This window comes from Amblyomma americanum, chromosome 3 (assembly GCF_052857255.1).
Source record: "Amblyomma americanum isolate KBUSLIRL-KWMA chromosome 3, ASM5285725v1, whole genome shotgun sequence".
NCBI classification, from domain to species: Eukaryota; Metazoa; Arthropoda; class Arachnida; order Ixodida; family Ixodidae; genus Amblyomma; species Amblyomma americanum.
The window spans coordinates 190,005,467-190,028,608 of NC_135499.1; the positions used below are offsets into that span (position 1 = coordinate 190,005,467).

Genomic DNA, 23,142 nt, shown 5'->3' on the forward strand with positions numbered 1-23,142 from the left:
TGTCCTGGGCTGGACTTGCCGAGTCTTTCTTAAATCAAACTGCTCGCAGTAGGTGTTACGAGAGGCGTGTTGGACGTGGTGCTGCCGACATCGGCCTTCACTGTGTTACTGCGTCATACTGGAAGAGTTTGCTTAAATAATAACTGATGAAAAGAACGGGGCTATCACTAAATTATTTTCTCTTAATAAAGAACTAATACGCAGACCGAAATGAGTAAGCAGTCTGGTGCATTATTTTCTGGCTGCAAAAACACTTAAATATGATGCGCAACATATTTTTTGCCTTCTGACGGAACAAGAAGGTTCACACCTTCGCTTATTGCCGCTTATTGCCGGTCTTGATACGAATGCTAATGGAGCAAGGGCAACCTCCGTATGCGAAATAAAAGAACAATATCAGCTAATAGGCAAAACGAAGAACGGAACTATAGCGCTCGTGAGACGAGTCCGCAAATATGGACGGAAAGCAGTCTTTTTTATTCAACAGCTGCATGTCTCGTTTACTGCCATGGAGAGAGCAAAAACCAACATGAAGCAAGGGCACCCACATGGCCTGATGAAAAAGATAGGAAAGTAAAAAGAAAATAAATAAATCGGGAATATGAGGAACATGAATAATAATTATTTATCAGGACGTCACTCCTAGAGACAAGTATTCACATATATTCCTTTCTTTTTTACGCTTCTCTCTACCGCGAAGACTCATGAGCGTGGAAGTTCAGGACTCGCAAGCGCTTCTCTTTAGCGGACCATATTTGACTAAACAGCTGGAACAGTATGCGCCCATGGAAATGAGCATCCAAGTTTTTTTACTTATGAAGCGCAGCTTAGTTCTTTACGGGCTGTTTTGCCGAACTCGACACAGGCTCTTGATCGGCCTTGAAGTAGTCGCATGCGGTGGGCATGCCATTGGCCCCCGCTTTCAAAGGGCCAGCGAGAGATAGTCCACAGCCATTATTCGAGGCTACATTGACAAGCGATAGCAGTAAGCAGAAAAGATCGTCTAGTTCTGGCCGTTCTTTCAAATTGAGAGTAGGCGCCATTGTTCCGCATCCGCTAGGCTGCGCCTTCACCTCAGCGTTTATGTGGCAGCGTCGTATCGTAGCCCGGCGTTCCGCTTGGTCTTTGAGCGCGTAATGGCACTTTCGCGAATGGGGAGGTGGGCGATGCGCTACGTCGAGTACGCTTCGTCGTCTCGACTTGGCCGACTTCGTGAGCTATAGTTACAGGCCACGTTGTCTCGTAAACGCATACATGCATATTATGAGCCCCTCCTCCAGCTCCTTAACGAAGCCTCGTGGTGTTCTTGTGTCGAAAGAAGTGCACGTTGTCTCCCAGCCCTCTGGAAAGTGTGAGCGTCGTAGTCCGATTTGGTAGTCCGTAGGAGTGGTTAGCTTTTAGGCATAGCTGGGCAACTCGCGCAGTGGGTCACCTGAAGGGTGGTTTGCCTCTGGAAACAGCCCTGTATTGAGTTTCCGATAATGTATCATTCCATTTACTTCTCTCAGCCTGGCTTCCACCACAGATCGATGACAGACTGAAGCGAACAGCGGCAGAGCACTTTGTTGTCACGCCTTACGGCGGATATGTCGGGATACAGCCAGCTCGTGACAAACTACCAGTTTTCGGAGTCTAGCTTCAAAGAACTCCTGCCGAGTGCTTCATAGGTCCACACCGACTCGCACAAATTTCCACCCTTTTATTTCATAGTTCTTCAATCACAGCTGAGCCAGCGCAGCCTTTATATACGTATACCGCCACATGCCATCGAGTGCTGCGCTCAAGTCATGAATACCGAAGGATACTTTGGCGCCTGGGACTACAGCATCTTCTTCGCCATGTTGATAGCCTCGTCGGCGATAGGGATTTACTATGCGTTCGCTGCTGCCAAGAAGCCGCTGGTGCCCAGGTCAATGGGAGTGGTTCCGGTCGCCATGTCGCTGATAAGCACGTCCATATCGCCCGTGGCCATGCTGGGCATTCCGGCTGAGATGTACTTCTACGGAGCGCAGTTTGTAATGATTCAGTTGGGTCTGCTTTTCACTGTGCTTCTCACAAACTACATCTACATGCCAATGTTTCATACCCTTGACGTCGCCAGCGCATTCCAGGTAAGTCGTCCTTTCATTGTCAGGAATCACGTTTTTTTACAAATTGGTGGTGTACTGGTAATGTACTGCTTAATAGGGTTCCAATTGTCGTTGTTTAACAGATGAAGCAAAGGGTATGTTGTGAGTGTTTTGGTGTAAATGTCTACGCTATAGAGAGGGGGCAATAAAATGGGATTCTTGACAACACAAAACAATCTGAACAAGGGTTGAGGGGAGGACCTGTCAGCTAGTGAACGTTTCAACAAGAGGACTTGGCTTTGTCTGCGCACCAACATATATGGTTATTTTGCATCAAGATGAGATAAACAGTACGCTGTTAATAAAAAAATAGGGGACATTTCTCAACAAAGCATTTCTGTTTTATTTCTTCTCTTTCGTGTTCCAGTACCTCGAGCTTAGATTCAATCGGACGCTTCGGACCATTTGCTCGGTGTCATCGGCTTTGCAGATGGTAAGGCGCTTTGTACATTTTGCGTGTGATGCGCAATAAAACTTCACTGTAATGTAGAGCTAGGGTTCTGCGATTCCAAACATCCCAGTTATATTTCAACCGCAGTCACCGGATAAAACATTAAATTGAAGTATTTCCGAAAATTTTTAAATTCTGTTATTACAATTCGCAAACAGCACCTGGCCGGTGTTTAGTTTTTTACCCGAAAGCATCGGACCATGAATACCGAAACGGAAAAAAAAATTATTTGCTTTCCTGAGTACAGAAGGCAAAAAAAGGTTTTATGGTTAAGAGGAGACGTATGAAAAATAAGCTCTAAAAACGCAAAATCCTGGATATAACAAGATAGATGTGCTCACAACACTTTAATTTTATGATAAAACGGCATGTCTACAAATCCGCCGGGTTTAGTGCACAATACTTATGAGCATTGTTTGCTCATTCACGCGCTTAGTTTTAGCACCCCAGCGTTTCTAGGCATTTTGTTCACATTTTATTGAGTAGTGGAGACAGCATATGTCGAGAAACCACATCAAATGTAATCTTGCTGGTTCAGCATATTTGCGAAGTTTTGCATAGCGCAAGAGTCTTCTCATAACTGTACTTGGGATCTCAGTAATAAGCAAAGTTAATTTTTTTGTGAAATACATGTTTATCTAGCCATGTAGATACACTAATACAGAGGTTGATGAACCTGACCATATAGTTTCGTTCTGTAACACTGAGGGAACGTTAACATGCTAAATACTAGGAAACATAAAAAATTAAAATTGGTTGTTGAGGAAAGGACATGCCGCACTAATTGTCTCGCATATATATCGGTGACCAACGGAACCGCGCCATAAGGAAAGGTTCTCCGGAATAATTTCGACCACATCGGGATCTTTAACGCGCACTGACATCGCACTGCACACGGCCGCCTTTTGTGTTTTGCCTCCATCGAAACGCGGCCGCCGCGGTCGGGTTCGAACCAGGGTACTCCGGCTCAGTAAAAAAAAAAAAAACATAGCCGCGAAACTGTTGTTGTTGTTTTGTTTTTTTTGTCATAAGCAGTCAACTATTCGCTTAAGCTTTACAGCTTCTGAAGCTTCTTTGAAACTTGGAAATAATACACCTTGGCGCAAGTAAAACCACACAAACAAAGGAAAGACAAGGAGACAACGGACAGGCGCCAACTTCCAACTGTTTATTCCTCAAGAAAACCACACAGATAAATAGCAGGATACGCCCACTTTTTTTCCACTCCATGTGCCTATCACAGCCATAATCTATCACCCTGCATTATCAGTTTTTGCACAGAAAATTGTACTCCGCCGCATACAAATTCACTGACTGTCACTCACACACAAAGCCGCCTTTTTCTTTATGTGAAACGCTTCCAATAAAAGCCTCGCCTCTTTTAATCTTGCTCCTGCCAAGAATCCTCGCCTTTTCCAGTCGAGGTTCGCACTTGCACATATTAACATGGTTGACCAAGTTGGCATATTTATCTTTCTTACTTTCTACCTTTTTGCAATGTTCCCCAAGGCGTTTGTTGATGCACCTCCCGTTTGCCCTATATAGGACATTCCACAGGTCAGGGGTATTTCGTACACCACTCCTTCCATACAGCGGGTGAAGACACGCTGATGTTTTATGCTGCATCCAGGGCGCTCAGTGCCACAAATCCGGGGTATAAGTTTGTTCAGCTTGTTTGGTGCTGAAAATACTAGCGGTACTTCGTGTCTGTTAGCCATCTTCTTCAGATTATGTGACACTTTGTGCACATAAGGCATAACTTCAGGTTTTACCGCAGGGCTCCTTTCTTCCGGATTCTTTGGCCTGGTACAGCGTTTTGTTTTTGTTTTTTTGCGCCAAGGTGGATTCTTTCCAAGTTTCAAAGATGCTTAACCAATTTGCCCAGCAACATGCCTTACTGAGCTTCTGAAGCTGTAAAGCTTAAGCGAATAGTGGACTGCTTGTGACGAAAGAATCTGCTTGAATGAGGTACTTATGTCGGATTTTTTTTCAACAAAAACACGTTTTAGCGATCATAATTTACGTCGACGTAATGGCAAAATTAGTTGCTGAAGAAAACTTTTCTTTTTCAGATTGTGTACATGTCTATAGTGCTTTATGGCCCTGCACTTGCCTTGCAACAAGGTATAAGTCGTTCCGGAAGGATTCTTTTCTGACAACTTTGTGTTAGTCATGGCTGATATCATCGCTTTACAATTACAGTGACTGGTGTGAACCTTTGGCTTTCGGTGATATCCATTGGCGTCGTCTGCACCTTCTACACAACAATAGTAAGATACTGGTCCTTGTTCAGTTAAAAAAAAATACTTGCGGCCTTTGATGATTTTCTTGTCCTGCGTATGTGAAAAAAACCATGGTATTTGTTACTTTTATGAAGGCACCCGGTAGCGAGCGAAGTTCTAGTGCGAATTATTCTCCACATCTAACATTCAGATAATTTCCACTACTTGTGCTTAGATGCAAGCGAATACTTTTACATGGGTAACCAGCGCACATAACAACCAACTATATATTCTTGATACAAGTATAGCTTGCGATTGCTGATTACATTGTATTTGGACATCCTCCGTGCATATGTGTGCCTCTATGTTTTTATAAAACTAAAGTAAATCAAGATGAATTACGTTAATGAATACTGTAAGTTATGAGAAATCCATGTTGACCGTAACGAAAGAAAGTCGCGTAATATTCTGCGCAGAATTAAGTATAGAAAGTAGTACCGAATCTCGTAGTTGTGCTAAACTTATAAAATGTCATAAGGTCATATTTACGCTTAGTCAGTTGACGAGGGTGGCACTATAGAAAAGCTTTAGAGTGCTGTTCAGATTACTCCCGCCTGAAGTGCCCGTTAAACTTACGAGGTATTTTGAATTTGCCAGACCTCGTACTGGACCGTGCAAACTATTTTTCCATCGTGAAACAACGCATAAAAAAAAACACCAAGACACTAAGAAAGAACGACACGCCCAAGAGCGCTGTCAAAAAAGCGTTCTTGTCCTGGTGTTTTCTGAGCGCTGTTTGAAGATGGAAAAAATGAAGTACCAACTGGCCTAACGTTCTACTTTCTAACGTGCATATTAGTGCCGTTTCTTGATATAAAATTACGGACCAGTTTTGCGAGTGCCACCAATCGCTCTCCAACGACCAACTTCCGCAGGGTGGAATCAAGGCGATCGTCATGGCCGACGTGTTTATGAGCTTCATAAAGTACGCGTCCATCATACTGCTCGCAGTGAAGGGAACCGTAGACGTGGGCGGTTGGCACAACGTCTTCGAAAAGAACCTCGACACTGAACGGCTGCAGGTGTTCGAGTAAGTCCACGCTTGCAAGTTGGGTGATGGCTGCACGCCTCGATTTCGAACATACATGTTCCATACGACTTCTAAACAAATGGTTCGCGTTATACAGCCGTTGTATGTTAATGAGCTCTGTGGTTGAAGCTATCACCATGCGTGGCCGCGCTTAGCGTAAAAAATTGCGGAGCTTGGCAACGCGACGGGTTTTAGAAAAAAAAGCTATTGACTGGAGTGAAAAAGTGATAATTCACTAAGTTCTTCTACAAAACTTTCCCGACACCGGCGTCTTTCTTTTAGACCCATAAAGTTATTACAAGAACACAAGTTTCATGATTCAGACGGTAGTATCAGCGGAAAACATATTTTGTAGTGAAAAAATTCACCGGGCGTTTACAGTTGTGGCAACGCGAATTGCAGCGACACCTAGGGTGGTGCGAAACACTGACGTCAGTAAGAGTGTTTAGTAGCCGTTGTAAGGGTGTTGTATGTCTACTGTGTACCCGCTGCCTCACTCAAATTGGCGCCACGAATAAGCTATGTCCCTTTTGCGGAAAGTGTTAGAGAAGCCGGGTGCAGTTTGGTGTGGGCGGACGCAGAAATGCTGCTTACGACGACGCCGTGATTTCGCCGAATATGCCTATACAGCTCTCGCTGTAAAACAGTGCCCTGGAAAAAAAAGAGACTGTCAGCCAGAAAATTAAAAGCAAATTTACAAACCAGAACCAAGGACGTGTATTAGTGCACGCTTGTCTTTGTGCTTGACTGTTATTTCATGATGGACTCATGTCCTGCGCAGCTTTCGTCCTGACCCGGCGATCCGTCACTCAGTGTGGTCCCTGGTGGTCGGGGGCACGTTCCTGTGGCTCACCATGTACGCCGTGAACCAAGGCTGGGTCCAGCGCTACCTAAGCATGCCCAGCGTGGCCGCTGTGCGGAAGTGAGCCGTGGATCGCACATTCGCGTACACGCGACGGAGAGCGAAGCCACATGTGACGTCCGAGCCCCGCGCGTTGCGGGCGAGCGCCAGAGAACGAACAGCCAACACAGAGTCCGGTGAACGACTGGCTTTATTCATGTTCGCGCGCTCCGCGAACTGTGCAGTTAAGCACAGCAATGGGGCGGTGCCGCCAAGACAATGCCAAGCCAAGGTTTTTCAAGCCTCGATCTGTACCGTTCGCGATGATCGATCGTGTTAACGAGGAGCTGCTCCGTATGGAACGCGCTGGAGTGCTGCAACCGGTAAGATCATCAGAATGGGCTGCACCCATTGTGCCTATTCTCAAGCGCAACGGACAGATTCGAATCTGTGGTGACTTCAAGGTCACGGTGAATCCTGTGACTGTGCCGGAGAACTATCCGATACCGCGTGTTGAGGATCTATTCGCCAGACTGAGTGGGGGTGAGAAGTTCTCCAAGCTCGACCTCAAGGATGCCAGAGGGATTTTCCAGAGGGAGATGGACAACTTGATGCGCGGTCTACCACACGTGGTCGTGTACTTCGATGACATCCTGGTGACTGGGCACAATGATAAGGATCACCTTCAGAACTTGTGCCGAATACTGCATCGCTTGAAGGAAGCCGGTCTGAAGCTGAAGCTTGACAAGTGCACCTTCATGGGTCCAAAAGTGGAATACCTGGGCCACGTTGTCACGTCGGCTGGTTTCCATCCTAACCCTGAAAAGACTGAGGCTGTGCTGAAGGCCCCCAAGCCTAGCGATGTGAAGTCACTGCAAAGTTATTTGGGACTGGTAAATTTCTACCGGCGATTCCTGCCAAATCTGTCTGCTGTTCTTCATCCACTGAATCAATTACTTGGAGCCAAGACACCGTGGATGTGGGGTGCTGACCAGGAACGCGCGTTTAGGGAAAGCAAGGAGTTGCTGGTGTCTGCTGCGGTTTTGGCACACTACGACCCTAGGAAAACATTGGTGCTGATTTGCGATGCATCACCGTATGGAGTGGGGGCTGTGCTGGCTCACCGTGAGGACACGGGCGCTGAGCGTCCGATCGCTTTTGCATCAAGAAGTCTCACATCAGCTGAGCGCAACTATAGTCACTTGGATAAAGAGGCACTTGCCCTGGTGTTTGGAGTGACCAAGTTTCGGCAATATGTCTGGGGCAGAGAGTTTGAGGCGGTCACCGACCACAAGCCTTTGCTAGGCCTGCTCTCCGCTGACAAACCCGTGCCAGAGATGTGCTCTCCTCGAGTGCTGCGCTGGTCACTGATGCTGGCCGCTTATAACTACAAGCTTAAGTACAGACCCGGAGCCAGCATCGCCAGCGCTGACTGCGTGAGTCGGCTGCCGCTGCCTACTTTGGAACACACTGTTGAGCGGCCAGCTGAAGTATTCATGCTTGAGGCTGTTTACCCCAGGGTTTTGGTGGCGTCTGTTGTGGCGGAAGCCACTTCCAAAGACCCTGTGTTAGCAAAGGTTCGCGAGGCACTGTGGGCTGGAACAGAGCTGCGGGATCCTGTGCTAAAGCCATATGCCAATCGCACAACGCAAATGAGCGTCCAAGAAAATTGCATCCTGCTGGGTTCGCGAGTGGTTATTCCTAGTACACTGCAACCTCAAGTGCTGCGTCTACTCCATGAAGGCCACCCTGGAATTTCAAAAATGAAGGCAGTTGCTCGAAGCCATGTGTGGTGGTCGACCCTGGATGAAGACATTACGAATACGGTGCGTGGATGCCGTGTGTGTCAGGAGAACCAGAGAACTGCGCGGCCAGTAGCTATGACGCCATGGCCGTATCCCGAGAAGCCGTGGTCACGAATTCACATCGACTTTGCTGGACCTCTCAAGAATCGCTACTTGCTGATCGTGACGGATGCTTTTTCAAAATGGATAGAAGTTGTTCCTGTGACCACACCATCAGCAGATGCCACGATTCCATGCCTACGGACTATGTTTGCTGCCCATGGTTTGCCAGACGTGATTGTGTCGGATAATGGGCCAGCATTCGTGAGTGCCTCGTTCAGGGAATTCCTTCAGCGCAATGGCATAAAGCATGTGCTGACGCCACCGTATCACCCGGCATCAAATGGTGCTGCGGAGCGTGCAGTGCAAACTATCAAGGCAAAGCTGAAGAAAGCAGTGGGTGGAAGCTTCGACTGTCAGCTAGCCCGCGTCCTGCTGAACTACAGGTCAACGCCGCACGAGACTACTGGGTGCTCCCCGGCTGAGTTGATGATGGGGCGCAAGCTGAAGACAGCTTTGACCCTACTGCGGCCTGACATGAGGTCCACAGTTCTTACAAGGCAGCTAAAGCAGAAAGTTGCGCACGAGCAGCATGCCCATCGGACGCCGCTTGTGCAGCCAGGGGATTCTGTATATGCACGAAACTTTCGAGATGGTCCACCCTGGTTTCCTGCAATGGTGACTGCTACATCGGGCGACCACATCGCCGATGTCACGTTGCCTGATGGTCGGTCCTGGAGGCGACATCAAGAACATCTGCGACACGATTTCTCCGCAACCGAAGTGTCTCCGCCGGCTGCAGCAAAACATCAAGTCGGTACTCGTGATGTGAGTGCAGATGACCAACAGACCTCTGCCATGCAATCACACCTGAATGCCGGCAGCGAGGACGGATCTGTACAGCACGAGGCTCCACCAAGGGATAATTCAGCACTGGGTGTGCCGGTTGATCCAGAGCTTCCCAAGTGTGAGCCGCAAACACCACCGTTGCGAAGAAGCTCAAGAGCAAGACGGCCCAATGTACGCTATTCGCCGTGAGGCCTGTTCACGTTACCTTCTTTGTGTGGGTGGGGAGGGGTGTCGTATTTGGCCAAGAGTCCAACAGATGGCGGCACCGCCCCATTGCTGTGCTTAACTGCACAGTTCGCGGAGCGCGCGAACATGAATAAAGCCAGTCGTTCACCGGACTCTGTGTTGGCTGTTCGTTCTCTGGCGCTCGCCCGCAACGCGCGGGGCTCGGACATCACACCACATTCTCTGTGTCTTCCTGTTGCAGTTTTGTTGACCCCCTCAGAACAAGAACTTGATTCGAGGAACATTCTATTGAAAGTAGTTGACGAATGATTGCAAATTGGCCATTCATAACCTAGCTAGGTTCTCAAAGTCTTGATTTTGTTGAGTCTGTCAACAGTGGCGCTAACAGAAAAATGAAATTTTTGCACGCTTTCACGCAGAGTAATTGCACTTATTAGCCATTGTTTTTACGCAAATTGTTTGCCTCATCTTGCTTTGCACACCTCAGGGCCATGTGGGTGAACCTAGCGGGCGTGGTTGTGCTCCAGACGGTGCTGTGCTACGTGGGGTTGGTGATATTCGCTCGGTACAGCGACTGCGATCCCATCAGCGTCAAAGAGATCACAGCGGCAGACCAGGTAACGCATCTGTACGCGTGAACTTTGCAAATGAGTCGCACGTGTGGGGCTAAACATTCAGTACACTCATACACACGCACGTTGGGGACTCAAACACCGTTCATTTCAATATCCATGAATGATATCCAAAGGATTCAAAGAAGTGTTGAATCACTGTAAATGAAGAATGAAGGGACGGCGTCGACATCCACTTGCTGTGTGAAGCACGTCTGGCTGCCGGAAAAAAAGAAAAAAAAGCTTCTGTCTTCATTCAATCTCGAGGTAAACACAGGAGACAAAAAGATTATTAAGAAATTTAATTTTGCCATTTTTTATCGCGATTTTAACGCATTTCACCTCTCGTCATTGACAATTGCGATGGTAACGAGTGTGTTTTTTAACTATGCTAACCGTATCAGTAAAACTCGATATGCCTGAGTGATGACAGTTGCCTGAAAATATGGACAAGAGACAAAATATGGACAAAATATGGTTTCTGTAAATCTAACATGCAGCGTCGCATTTCTAAGAATTCGTGATTGCCACGTGGGCCCTTTGCTTATACGTTATTAACGTACGCAGATGAATCCATTTTTCGTCATGGACATACTGGGTGGTTACCCTGGCGTACCTGGACTTATCGTGTCGGGGATCTTCAGCGGCGGTCTGAGGTCTGCACTAGTTTTCTCTGAATGCCTACTTTTTACGTGCGAAGCATTTGTCCAGGGTTGGTGACAGGGCTTTCTGGCTGCCTTTTCGCCTTCGAAATGATGAACTGTGCCACCACTCTTTTAGCGCCGAATTTCAGCTTTCCTTTTTTTTTGTCGACGATGGCAAATGCTTTTGACCCCCGCACTGAGGTAACGCTGAAAGCGTGTATCAGTATCTCGCACTAATTAAAGCTGGATGTTACCGCGGGTGACCCTTGATCATTTCCGGAAAAGTCTACAACCCAGATATCACTTACAAGGTGGCCTGAGTTCGAGAAATAACGCTGTAGGATGTGTTTAGGTTGTTTTTTTTTTCTGTTTCACTTAATCTCCACGTTTTCGTGCACACTAGGATGTCAACGCGCCCATTTTTTTTATTTCCTTGAGTGCTGTCGAATGAGAAAGCTGCAACCAAACGGCCGTGCCGGACTCCGTGTTAAAGATCAAAAAAGCCCTGAAAAGTGCAGCTCGATGATCTAGCTGGCGATGTTATAAGCGGCAGCGTTACAATTAACATTTTATTTCGTAACAAGACTACATTATTATAGCTCTGTCTAGCGTTAAACAGCTGGATACAGTGTAGTCTCGATTATATGAACTCGCTTGATCCGAGCTTCTGGTTCATTCGAACTGATGCTTCCGTCCTGCTGTTACCATGTGATAAAAGTTCCGATCGGGCACCCCATAATTCGAACTTTGCATCCTTCAAGCAAGTTTTCGGTCGCCTTCGAAATCGAATTATCGAGGTTCGATTGCGTAAACATACCACTGTTTTTCTCTAGCGCAGCTTAGAGACGCACCACTGTACAAACTAATGCGGTTTTTGCGTTTCGTTCTTTTTCTTCCAGCGGCGTATCTGCAAGTCTGAGCTCCCTTGCAACCACAACGCTTCAAGACATCATAAAAACGTACATCAAGCCTGACCTGGGGGACAGGGCTGCAGGAATCATTCTCAAAGTCCTCAGTAAGTTTGCGGAACGTGTACGTCTTTCAAGCGGGGAGCTTCGAGAACGAGAGCTGCTGCGTCAACCGCCACCTGATTACACTTTATATAACTCGAATAATGTTGGGAAAACAAGTCATTCTAACGCTTAATGGAAACTAGTAATAATCTAACTTACGTGTAACAGCCTTTTCTCTCTCTCTCCGTCCGTCCGTGTGTGCGTGTGCGTGTGTGCGTGTGTGCGTGTGCGTGTGCGTGTGTGTGTGTGTGTGTGTGTGTGTGTGTGTGTGTGTGTGTGTGTGTGTGTGTGTGTGTGTGTGTGTGTGTGTGTGTGTGTGTCAGGGGGACGGTGGCGTTGCGTGGTTACTTCCGTGCTTCAAATAACGCTGGCCATGCCGTGAGCTCTACTAGAGGCGAAACCTGGCAAGCAGTCACCAAACCTGCTCTTTTCACCACCTGAAAAAAATCACTTTATAACCCCCGAGCTTGACTCGAATACCTAAACGGGCTGGCCCGTCTTTGTAGCATGAGTTGCTTTTCTTTCGAAGTGCATGAAATGCTAGCTGGTGTGTGAGATATCTCGAGACTTTATCTCGCCAAAAAATGTGTCTGCACTGAGGCAATTTTTGCCGGTGATGATTGTTATAAAATTTACGTTTACTTTGTGGCACAAGTTTTTTTTCTTCGCCAGATGGTGGAAGCCAGGGAGGGTGGAGGCCAGAGCTGTCCATTTTTTTGTATTATGCTGGGGCCACGCGTACGGGACGGCAACGCCGACTATAACGTGGAACCGGGGACCTGGCCAATACAGATAGCGCCGGGAAATATGGAAGAGTGCCTAATGGTATCGCGACCGGTCACGTACACAGCATGAGCATGGATGCTATCGCGGAGAGGCCAGTTTTTGGAGCGTTAACTCTTATAAGTTCGTTCCTCAGTTTCGCGCCACCGTAGTCGGCGTCCGCAGTGCCACCTGTCACCTTCCACTTGCCTCAATTGGCAGATGGTAGAGTGGAGAGAGGGAATTCCCCCTCTCCACTTTTAGAACAAATTAAGGAAAGGAAAAGTAGCAACGGGGGAAAATGGGGAGAAGGTGGGAGGCGACGGGTGGCCTTGTGGCTTGGGCTTCCGCCTCAACTGCGAGAGTTCGTTGGTTCGAAACCCACCGCCGGACAAGGATATAGGTGCAAGCGTCCCTCGAATCGAATCGGCACCCGGCTTTCCTAGGGGCGTGCGCCAAGGGTAGAAAACTTCCTATACATACACCATTACACAACCAACTCAGACGTCAGCGCCAATTCACCCCATAGCGGCTGGAGGAAAGACAACTCGAGAGTCGTATCGTTGTCCAGCATCTGTGTGTACTGTAGTAGTAGTAGTAGTAGTAAGTGTTTAATCAAAAATATAATAAAAAGGAAGTTAAAAGATTTTTGCTCACCCCGGCATCTGCCAACACTGTATCCTGAGCTGGGGCAGCGGAAATAAAGGATAGAAGGCAGTATGAAGAAGGGAAATGAAAGAGGTGAGGGGACAGCAAGAAAGGACATAGGGAGATGTCATATATACACTATTTACAAAGAGTAAAAATAAAGTTGTCCAGATGTGTACCGCAGGAATTATTCATTTTTTAAACATCAGTTCTCCTTCAGCCAGCAGGTGCATTGAAGTAGTTGCAACCGAAACTAACCGGAGTTTCCTACCCCTGTGCGCACTTGGAAGGGGCTCCGAAAACCATGCTGCGCTCTTTCGGGGGCAAACCCAGTTTCGAACTCTGCAGTCCGCACAGGTGTTTGTGTTACCGTGTACACACTGGGGTTCAAGTTCCTGCACTCTAATCAACGTGCCTAAACTGATGTACAGGTTAAAGCGATCTTTCGATAGAAGTGCACTACAGAGTATAACTGCAGTCCTGGGCAAGTCACCCTAGGCTGTCTGACTTCGGGGAAAAATAAAACGAAATGCGGTGTGAAATTTGCTGCCACACCAAAAGCAATCCTCAAGCATTCGCGTTACACACCCGTAACCGTCCTGTGTGTAAGTTTTTTTAACGACCTCTGTGTGTTACTGGTAAATTGTACTTCGCTCCTTTGTATCCTTGCTTATTTGTCTTCTACGCAGCGGTCCTGTTCGGCGTCATCGTCGTGGCGATGGTGTACGTGGCACAGCAAATGGGTGACGTGCTACAGGTACATGCTCAAGCCATGTTTTGCACGTAGCTCGGTAAGGATGATAATTTGGCAACGTAGCAAAGTGCATTCAGCATTCCCTTTGCCGCATAAAGATGGCCTCACGCTGGAAGTTGCGCCAACGATCGAAATAAATACTTGGCATGATAGCAGCCGAAGAAAAGTAACCGCAGTGCAAAGTTGGCTTTAAAGGGGCTCTGAAAGGGGCTATTATAAAGTTGCGGTCTGGCTGGAATGTTAAATCACGCTTCTTCACGAATACTGTCCAGCAAGAAATTTTCTAATGCGCTTTGTAGAAGCTGAGTAATCTGCAGTCAAAATTTGAAATTCAGCGTCTTCGCGCTTTTCCCTCTCCTCTCGTCACTTTTTGCACGCTGGAAGGTCGGCGCTCCTCCGCCTGCCCCACCTCCGGGGGAAAGCTTCCTGGCCCGCCGGAGCTACGCGGCTTATTGGCTGCGGCCTTGGTAGCTGCTTGACGTCTGAAAGAATCTAACCAGTGGCCACTTCTCACCTTGTATACGTAGATGCGAGCGACGGAGGAGGGTGCGAGCATAAAAAAATCGCCGGGAAGGGCTCGTCAACTTTCGCACGTGATTGTGGATCCTCTGCTTCGTGTAGAAGTGTATTATTTGGCTCAGGTTTTCATGACAACACAATGCAGTGATTAAGCGAGTTGATGCGCTTTCCTCGGAAGGGAGGAGGTCGAGGCGACCGTCCCACCCTAAACAAGAAATTTTCTGCTGAATATTTATGCTCGTTAACCGCTCCCCCTTTTCTTTAGAACAAGCCCCAACATATACGTGCTGCATGTGGACCTTATAACGCTAATGATGATGACACTACAGTCAACTCGAGTGAAGAGGAAAGGGGGTGCTAAAAGAAAGAACTTTGATAAGCCTTAAAAAGTATTGTGCCATACGTAACCCCCGAAACCACATAAAACCGGACAACTAAAAAAAAGGTTCATCCGCACCTATCTTGGGCTCACTGTGTACACAATTGTGCTTTCTCCCGTCGCTTCGTGTGTCCTCACAAAAAAAAAACTGCATCGAGAACCTTTTATTTCAGACAAAGGGCCGCATGTGGGTAACTTGTTTTGTTTAGCAAACATGCCTGACGAGACCCCACTGCTTTTTGTTACATAAGATCAGAAAGTACAGCCTTTGTAAAACGTATAAATTTGCGCCCATGAATTTGCTTCTGGGCTGTGCGGTTCTTTATGTATCGCCAGCATTCCAAATCCATTGAAGGTAGGAGGGACTCTCTTCCTCATTCCTCCGAATGTTAGGACTTCCACGGACGTTACAAAAGCCCCACTACGAAGCTTAGAAAGAATTCCTTCAAGTCCCGCACTTTCGACAAAGGTTGTGCCTCATAAACTACGCCATTTCAGTGACTGTGTGCGCACGTCAGGCGCAAGTCATGCCTTAAGTGTTTCAATAAAAATACCCTTTTTCTAATACTACATTCACACGACCACTTGCAAAGAGCTTGCCTGTATCAGGCAGCCTCATCGTTTTTTCTGTCGCGTCTCGCCTGAACGTTTCGCAGTCTGCACTCTCCATACTCGGCATCGTGGGAGGCCCCCTTGTCGGCGTCTACAGCCTGGGCATGTTCATCGCCTTCGCCAACTCCATTGTGAGCACCAGCTCTAGCAACAGAGGTAGAACATTTGTCGTGCATTTAGGTACAGGGAAAACCGTGGCAACGTGAGCAGCTCATGCTAACATGATGAAGGTAACCTCACCGCCTGAACTGTCTTAACCCTTGCCCACCTTGCTGATCATAAAGAAACCGAGCAGTGTGTTCGGTCAATAATCGCTAAAATGTAACACAACAGGAAGCCCCTGAAGCAATTAAGACACGCACTTAATTAAGATGTCTCACAACCGTTATCTGAGCTTCTTTGACTTGTGCTTCCGCTTGTACCAGAAGCTGCAGTATTCTCGTGCAGAGTTAAGAGAACGGTTCTCTTTCAATCTAATTCATCGGTTTGGATGATGCACTTGGATGATTTGAGCTTTTAAAAGACAGGAGAGCCCTTATATACTTCGAGGGCTCCATTGAATTAGGCTTTAGGTGACCCAGCTCCTGTAAATTATCAGTCATCCAAACCTTACATGCATGGCAGTATACTGTCCTGGCCGCTACAATATTAAAAAATGTAGCGACTAATGCCCATTCACTTACGCTAGCATGGCGGCCTCTTTCGTCTCGACAGGGGGCCATCGTGGGCCTGGTGGCCGGCGTAGTGACCCTGTCCTGGATCACCGTAGGCGCCTATATTCGGAGACCACTACACTGGAGGCCGCAAGTCTCGGTGGACGGATGCATCGAGTTGTACCTGAACGCAACGGGGCTTGAGCAGCCAGCGCTGCCCTCTGTCGACACTGACGCACACAAGTAAGCAGCAACTCTGAATGTTGCGAAGCTGAGTCAACTTTTCTGGCTTCATCCAAACTGATTTGGCTCACTCATGGGCCGTTTGTGCTAATATTCAAGTACGAAATAGGTAGCGACTAGTGTGCTTGTGGGTGTAGGACTGAACGCGCAAGATTTACTTAGGTGCATTGCGTAGAGGTGCATATCAGGACGAATCTTTAACTGACTCGAGTGTTGCATTGCTAAATGCACTTTGTAAAAGGTTTCTCTCGGCTAACCGTTGGCAGATTCATGCTGTAAATTGACGCGTGAGGTGGCATTTGTGGGCCCCGGTTTTCAAATAATGTTTGAGGGGATTACTTGTCTGATTGAGGCAAAATTATTATAAATCCGCATCATCTGCAGCAACCAAGAGCCACAACAAGCTTCATACGCAGCAATGTTTCTGGCCAATCTCGCTTCGTCCTCTAGGTAAGGTATCTTTCCTTCCAAGGTAGACAAGTCGTTTAGCCACAGTAAGCGCGATTATGCCACCAGAACCACTGCTGCCTATCCCGCTTGTTGTGGCTCTTCTTAGCTGCAAACGACGATTTCTAATAATTTTGATCAAACCAGGCAAGTACTCCACTCAGGCGTTATCTACACAAAAAAGAACGGCTGGTTGCCACCTTTCGCATCAAATTGCACATGAGTATGCCAGTGGTTCGACCGAGAGAAACCCTTTTTACAAAGGGTAGGAAACTGGTTTCATCTACCGTTAACCTCCCCGCCTTTCCTGTTCCTCTTCTTCTTCGTCCTAGTGGTAGGAAAGGGGAACCGCGTTCTCCCAAGTATCATGTGAAGTTGTCTATGGGAAAGCCGCTCTGGTCCCCATGTTTTCGACGAATAAAACTGAATATAAATGCATTGTCCAAATAGACACCCTCTCAAGTGTTGCTGATAGATACGCCACTGTATAAGCATATATGCAAGTATAGGGTGCTGTATAGGGTGCTGACAGAGCACCGAGACCAGTGGTTCACAGCACGCCTTGCTTTGTTTCTCGCTTGCAGTTCCCAGATCGAATACATCTACAGGCTGTCCTATCTGTGGTACAGCTTCCTCGGAACACTCATCGTCCTTGTCCTGGGGTCTTTGGTGAGCCTTCTTACAGGTGCGCAAGGAAACTCTTCTTTAGCCTAGCTGACGCCTGACAGCAGCTATCGTGATTACTCGAATCTATGGCGGCTGCGTTTTTATGGAGGCAAAACACTAAGGCGCCCGTGTGCTGTGGGATGTCAGTGCATGTTAAAGATTCCCAGGTGGTCGAAATTATTCCGGAGCCCTCCACTACGGCACCTCTTTCTTTTCTTCTTTCACTCCCTCCTTTATCATGAGACAGATACTGCGTCACACCCTTGTCGTTATTTGAGCACGTAACTTTGCAGAAAGCACGAAGCAAGCACTTTGAATGTTTTGTGTACAAATGTCTAGCTTTCTAGGTCTTATACACTCAGTTGAAATCAAAGAAGCTCTTGTTTGCTGTGCACCATTTAAAAAGGAGGCGGGTTATTTTGCCGTAGCAGTTAGCTAACGAGAAAAACAAATCCCCAGAAGTGTCCATCGCATCTGCATTTTCAAATGTTCCGTTGTTTGCCGAGCACTAAATTTGCGATCACTGTTCTTGCGTGTTACTAAATATCCAGCTCGATGGTCCAAGCCGGTTGATGAACGCCTTCTAATTAGGGTCGGCTGCACTTGGTTGTCGCGAAGGAATGCCAGCCGGAATGCCAAGCCGCCATCAGTGAAGATCGACGTAAGTTCCCCACCCCCTTTTTCTTTTCCTTATCCCCCAACTTTTGTTTCTGTGGCTCCACTCAAACGCAACCGAAAGCCAGTTCAGCCTATGCAACAGGTTTCAAACTAGGCAACAGGTTTCAAAAATGGCATGTACTAACAATGCGTAGGTTAACCTGTACCGAAAAAAGATATTAGTTGTTATTACAACAAAAGCAAGATTGATCAGTTAACCTTCCAGTTAATCTATTATTTATTCAATCGCAATTATTGCTCTCTCACCTATTAAATCAAGTCACGAAGCCCAAATGAGCCGAGTCTTCTAGGCGAAAATTATGTGTACACATGCCTGGGGACATTATCCCTGCACGATATCAAGACATTGTCCACTGGCGGCCCATGATATAAGATGTAACGATGAAATGTGCAAACCTGGCAGTGCTAACGAGGAAAGGCAAGATGGTAGCTGCATTGTATGTGACGACACAGTTGGTTTGCACACTCGTTGTTATTCACTCTGCGTTTGCGAAAGGACAAAATTTTGAGCATGTTTTGTGGTCATATCCAACATATAATGATCCAAGCTGTGACTTACAGCCACCACTTTAGGCAGCCAACCCATACACAACAGGTTTTGTGACGCCTTGACATCAATTTTGTCTGTCATGAGATCATAGTTATGTCTAAACCAGGTTTTTATTTCGCTTTTCTGGTTTTGCAGTTTGAAGATACCTGTACTCGGTATTTTGCTGTTCCCTTGCTAGTTGTTGAACATTACTTTGGTTTTCTGCATGTTCATTTTTGGACCCACCGTTCTGCTCTGCCTCATTGATCATGCTTTGCAATTCATCTCCTAAGTGACTCAGCAAGGAAATGTCATCAGCGAATAGCAGATTATTTAGGTATTCTCCATTAACTCTTATCCATAACTGTTCCCAATTCAGACCTTGGAATACCTCCTGTGAACAGGCGGTGAATAGCATTGGCGAAATCGTGTCTCCTCACCTGATGCCCTTCCCTATTGGAATTTTATTGCTGTCTTTGTGGGACGTACTCGGTAGTCCTTAAATCGACTCCCCCAGTGAAGACGTGGTCGATGACACTGCGCCATCTCGTATTATTGACACCAAGTCTGTTGCGTTTATTGTCACAATATAGGCCTTCTAGGACTTACTGCTGGGCGCTTGGCCGCAACGTTGGCAAGCAGTCCTAGCAGTGCGGGCGTTCTCGCGTTTTTTGAGTGACACTGGGCCTCGACTTGCGGTTGTAGCGAGCGCACGCCGGCACTCCCACTGTCGCCCGCTCGGGGTGCGCGCGCACTGGAAACGGATACATTGCGAAATCTTGTTGAGATAGCTAAACAATGCTTCGCATTCAAGATTATCTGCCATCGCCGAAATCATTGATGACTGAAAGAAAAAAGTATCAAATCCCGACACTGTCTCTATTCATGACTTGATCCGCCTATCAAATGCTTTCGCGCTTCTTCAGGTTCCTCACGATGGCAGTCCATTCTTCCTGGAGCCCACTATCCCAGAGATACCTCATGAAAGCGCGGTAAGAACTACACTGTGTGCACACATTAGCATCGCTGTTATCCTGTAGTACATGCTAGAATGCACCACTGAACGCGATTTACCCGGTCGCGAGGAAGCATCGATATGCCGTGCTCTAGAGAGAGAGAGAGAGAGAGAAAACACTTTATTTGCACCCGTCAAAGAGTATGGGTGATCGGGTGAGACGCAGCTCCCCCTTTCACCGTCTGCTTCCCCCCTAGACGTCAGCCGGAATCGGTTGACTTCCGGCGGCGGCCTGGGCTTGACCGATGACTTGTTCTTGGACTTGTTCTTCCTGGCTATTAAGGAAGGATTCCCATGACTCTGTTTCCATGTAGACCATTTAGTGCTGAGCAAGCCCACAGCATGTGATTTAGGGTCGCTATGCCTTCACAGTTTTTGCATTTGGGAGAGTGCACCTCAGGATGCCATTTGTGTACGATATACGGGTTTGGGAAGGAACCCGTCTGCAGTTTTTGCCAGATTACTTCTTCCTTCTTTGTGAGAGATGTATGGGGGGGGAGGCAGGGGTGCTGTGCTCTATATATATTCAGCGCGACAGTATTGCCGGCATGAAAGTGTGGCGACTATTCCCTCGCAACTCTTGCGCATTACGGAAATTGCGCCGATTACAGAAACTTGCAGCATCCGAAGGCATTATTGCAGGGGGGGAAACACAATAACTTCTGCTCGTTTGGCTGAAAGTACCACAAGATAACAAAAATACAATGACACAAGTAATAATGGATGAGGAAAAGCATGCACTGAAGGAGGACAACCGTGCTCTGTAAATACAGTGACACTAATGAAATAAAAGACACACTCAAGAAAACTGCGCGGCACGTCACATATCAGATAAGAATGCGCGGAATTGATCTTCCGTGCAGCAGTCAGTGAGCCGGCTGGCAGCCTGTTCCACTCATTGATCGTACGTGGAAAGAACGAGGTTTCGTAAATATCTGTCCTACATTTAGTCTCTCGGATCTTCCACTGATGATCAAGTTGTCTAGAAAAAAAGTGAGGTTGAAGCAGGTACCGGTCTTTGTCAATGCTCAGTGTTTCAACATAGATGCGATACATGATTTGCAACCTCAAATGTTTCCTACGGTTAGCTAAAGATCCCCAACCAAGGTGGTTTTTAATAGATGTGACACTAGTTGAGAAGCTGTAATTATTGGACACAAATCTCGCAGCATTATTCTGTATGCGCTCTAGCATGTCAGATAAGTAAGCTAACTGGGGGTCCCATACACAGCAGGCATATTAAAAAATCGGTCATATGTAAGTGAAATACAAAAGTTGTTTGACATTAGACTGTGCTTTATTGAAATTTCGTTTTAAGAAATTAAGCATTCTGCAGGCTCTGGATGTAGTATACTCAACTTCCCTCATCCACGGTAGGTTACATGTAAAATAAATCCGAATATACTTATACATATTCAAGTACTTTTTGCAGAGGAACAATAATGTAGTGAGTAACTTGTTTGTAATGGAGAACGCTTTCAATTGAGAGATAAGTTGGCATTTTGTAGCGTTCAAAGACATTTGCCATTTTGAGCACCAGCACTGGATGGAATCCTAGTTTCACTGAAGTTTTAACGCATCAGAGGAACTTTCCACAACATGGTAAATGACACAGTCGTCAGCATATAGCCGAACTTTGCAGGTAATATCCAAAACAATATCATTGATATAAACCAGAAAAAGAATGGGTCCCAAAAACAGACCCCTGCGGTACACCTGAGCTAACGTTTACATTTACATAATCTGAGTGCGAACCATTACTCAAAAAGCGCTGCATGCTGCCCTGAAGATACGAATAATGCCAGTCGAGGACAGTGGTATGCAGATCAAGACAACTTAACTTATGTCATAATATTAAATGAGGTACAGAGTCAAAGGATTTCTTAAAATCTAGAGATACGCAATCTATTTGAGAGCCACAGTCAAAGGAAGAAAACAGATCATTACTAAACTCAAGCAACTGAGTAGTACAGAAAAAACCTGACCTAAAGCCATGCTGAACTTCTGTAAAATACTCATGAGAGTCAAGGTGTTTTATGACTGCGCTATATATTATGTGCTCCAATGTTTTACAGCACACACAAGTTAAAGAAATCGGTCGATAATTAACAACAGAGCTTTATGAACCACTTTTATGCACTGGTAAAACATTAGCATTTTTCCAGAGACGCTGAGTTGAGAGATGCTCGGAACAAGATGACTAAGTAATGAGATTTCATTCGCATATGACTAAGATAAAGTTAGGAACACCATCAGGACCACCAGCACAAGATGAATTGATATTACTAAGCAATTTTAACACACCTTGGTGAGTAAAAACCAATTCAGACATGGTTTCAGCGGCAGATGCACGAGTTAACGGAAGTTCTACGATGTACCTTGGCGCAAAAGCAGACTGAAAAAAAGCATGAAAGCAGCATGCCTTACCGCCATCATTAGTAATAACTTCACCATCAAGGTCTAAATTCGGGATTCCGACTGGTTCACATCACATCTAGCCTCACTTAAAAAAATTTTGCGCCACTGCTGACCCCACCTCACTTTGTGAAGCTGAGGTCAGCCTCGCGAGGTTGAAAACTTGTGAGGTTGCCCATGTCTACGTGAGAAGTTTCCGTATCATAGGGAAGCGGAAGGGCGCTAAAGTTCATTCTGCGTTTCCCTGCGACGCACAAACACAAAGCACAAGCTGCAGAACGCTGCATGCATTCTCAACAAGCCTTAGCACATTTAACCCCAACGTCTCGATTTCGCCAATACTGTAATAGGTCCCGCACAGAGTCCATTACTCCCCATCACATTACAGTTGGACTCATATGCGCAAATTTCATAGCGCATACATAGACAAGGAAGCGAAATGCCATTACTAGGACTCGTGGCTCCCAACGAGCTCTTGCTTATAACTTTTTGTACGAAGCGATGCAGACTGATTGCCAATACCAGTTCCAATTTCGGTGCTGTTTGTTTGTTTGTTTCAGGATGGCGGCATGTACCGCAGCTCACAAGTGGCGGATGGTGCGGCATTTTCAGAGGATGCCTACAGCAAGACCAACAGCCATGGGCCTACATTCATTCCACCGCTTGCATAGAGATTTGTGAACCTCCAATGAACTCTAGGTTCACGGTATTCACGCAAGCGCCAAATTTTCTCAGACATTCAGACAGTCCGTACATACAAATGATGATACTGATGTGAGCAACTAACACGTTCACTGCGTTGTGGGCACAGTGTAAGAATATTTATTGTAGAATATATAAAGATATTCTGTTATATTCGGTGTAGAATATATAAATATATTCTTACACCATGGCCGTGGGTCACCGGGAGGTCACGTCATGCAGTACTACTGTGGGGCACGA

The 23,142-nt window shown here is 46.6% G+C and overlaps 1 protein-coding gene across 1 annotated transcript; it reads left to right on the forward strand.

Moving 5' to 3' along the window:
* The first annotated feature begins 1,787 nt into the window (after positions 1 to 1,787).
* LOC144124321 (sodium-coupled monocarboxylate transporter 1-like) lies at positions 1,788 to 22,871 on the forward strand. The gene is made up of 16 exons (XM_077656956.1): positions 1,788 to 2,111; positions 2,497 to 2,562; positions 4,653 to 4,704; positions 4,783 to 4,850; positions 5,738 to 5,892; positions 6,674 to 6,814; positions 10,100 to 10,229; positions 10,791 to 10,879; positions 11,767 to 11,882; positions 13,980 to 14,047; positions 15,599 to 15,685; positions 16,269 to 16,450; positions 17,482 to 17,582; positions 18,115 to 18,224; positions 19,697 to 19,762; positions 22,761 to 22,871. The coding sequence occupies exons 1-16, from the start codon at positions 1,788 to 1,790 to the stop codon at positions 22,869 to 22,871; spliced, it is 1,866 nt and encodes a 621-aa protein (XP_077513082.1).
* Positions 22,872 to 23,142: the final 271 nt, after the last annotated feature.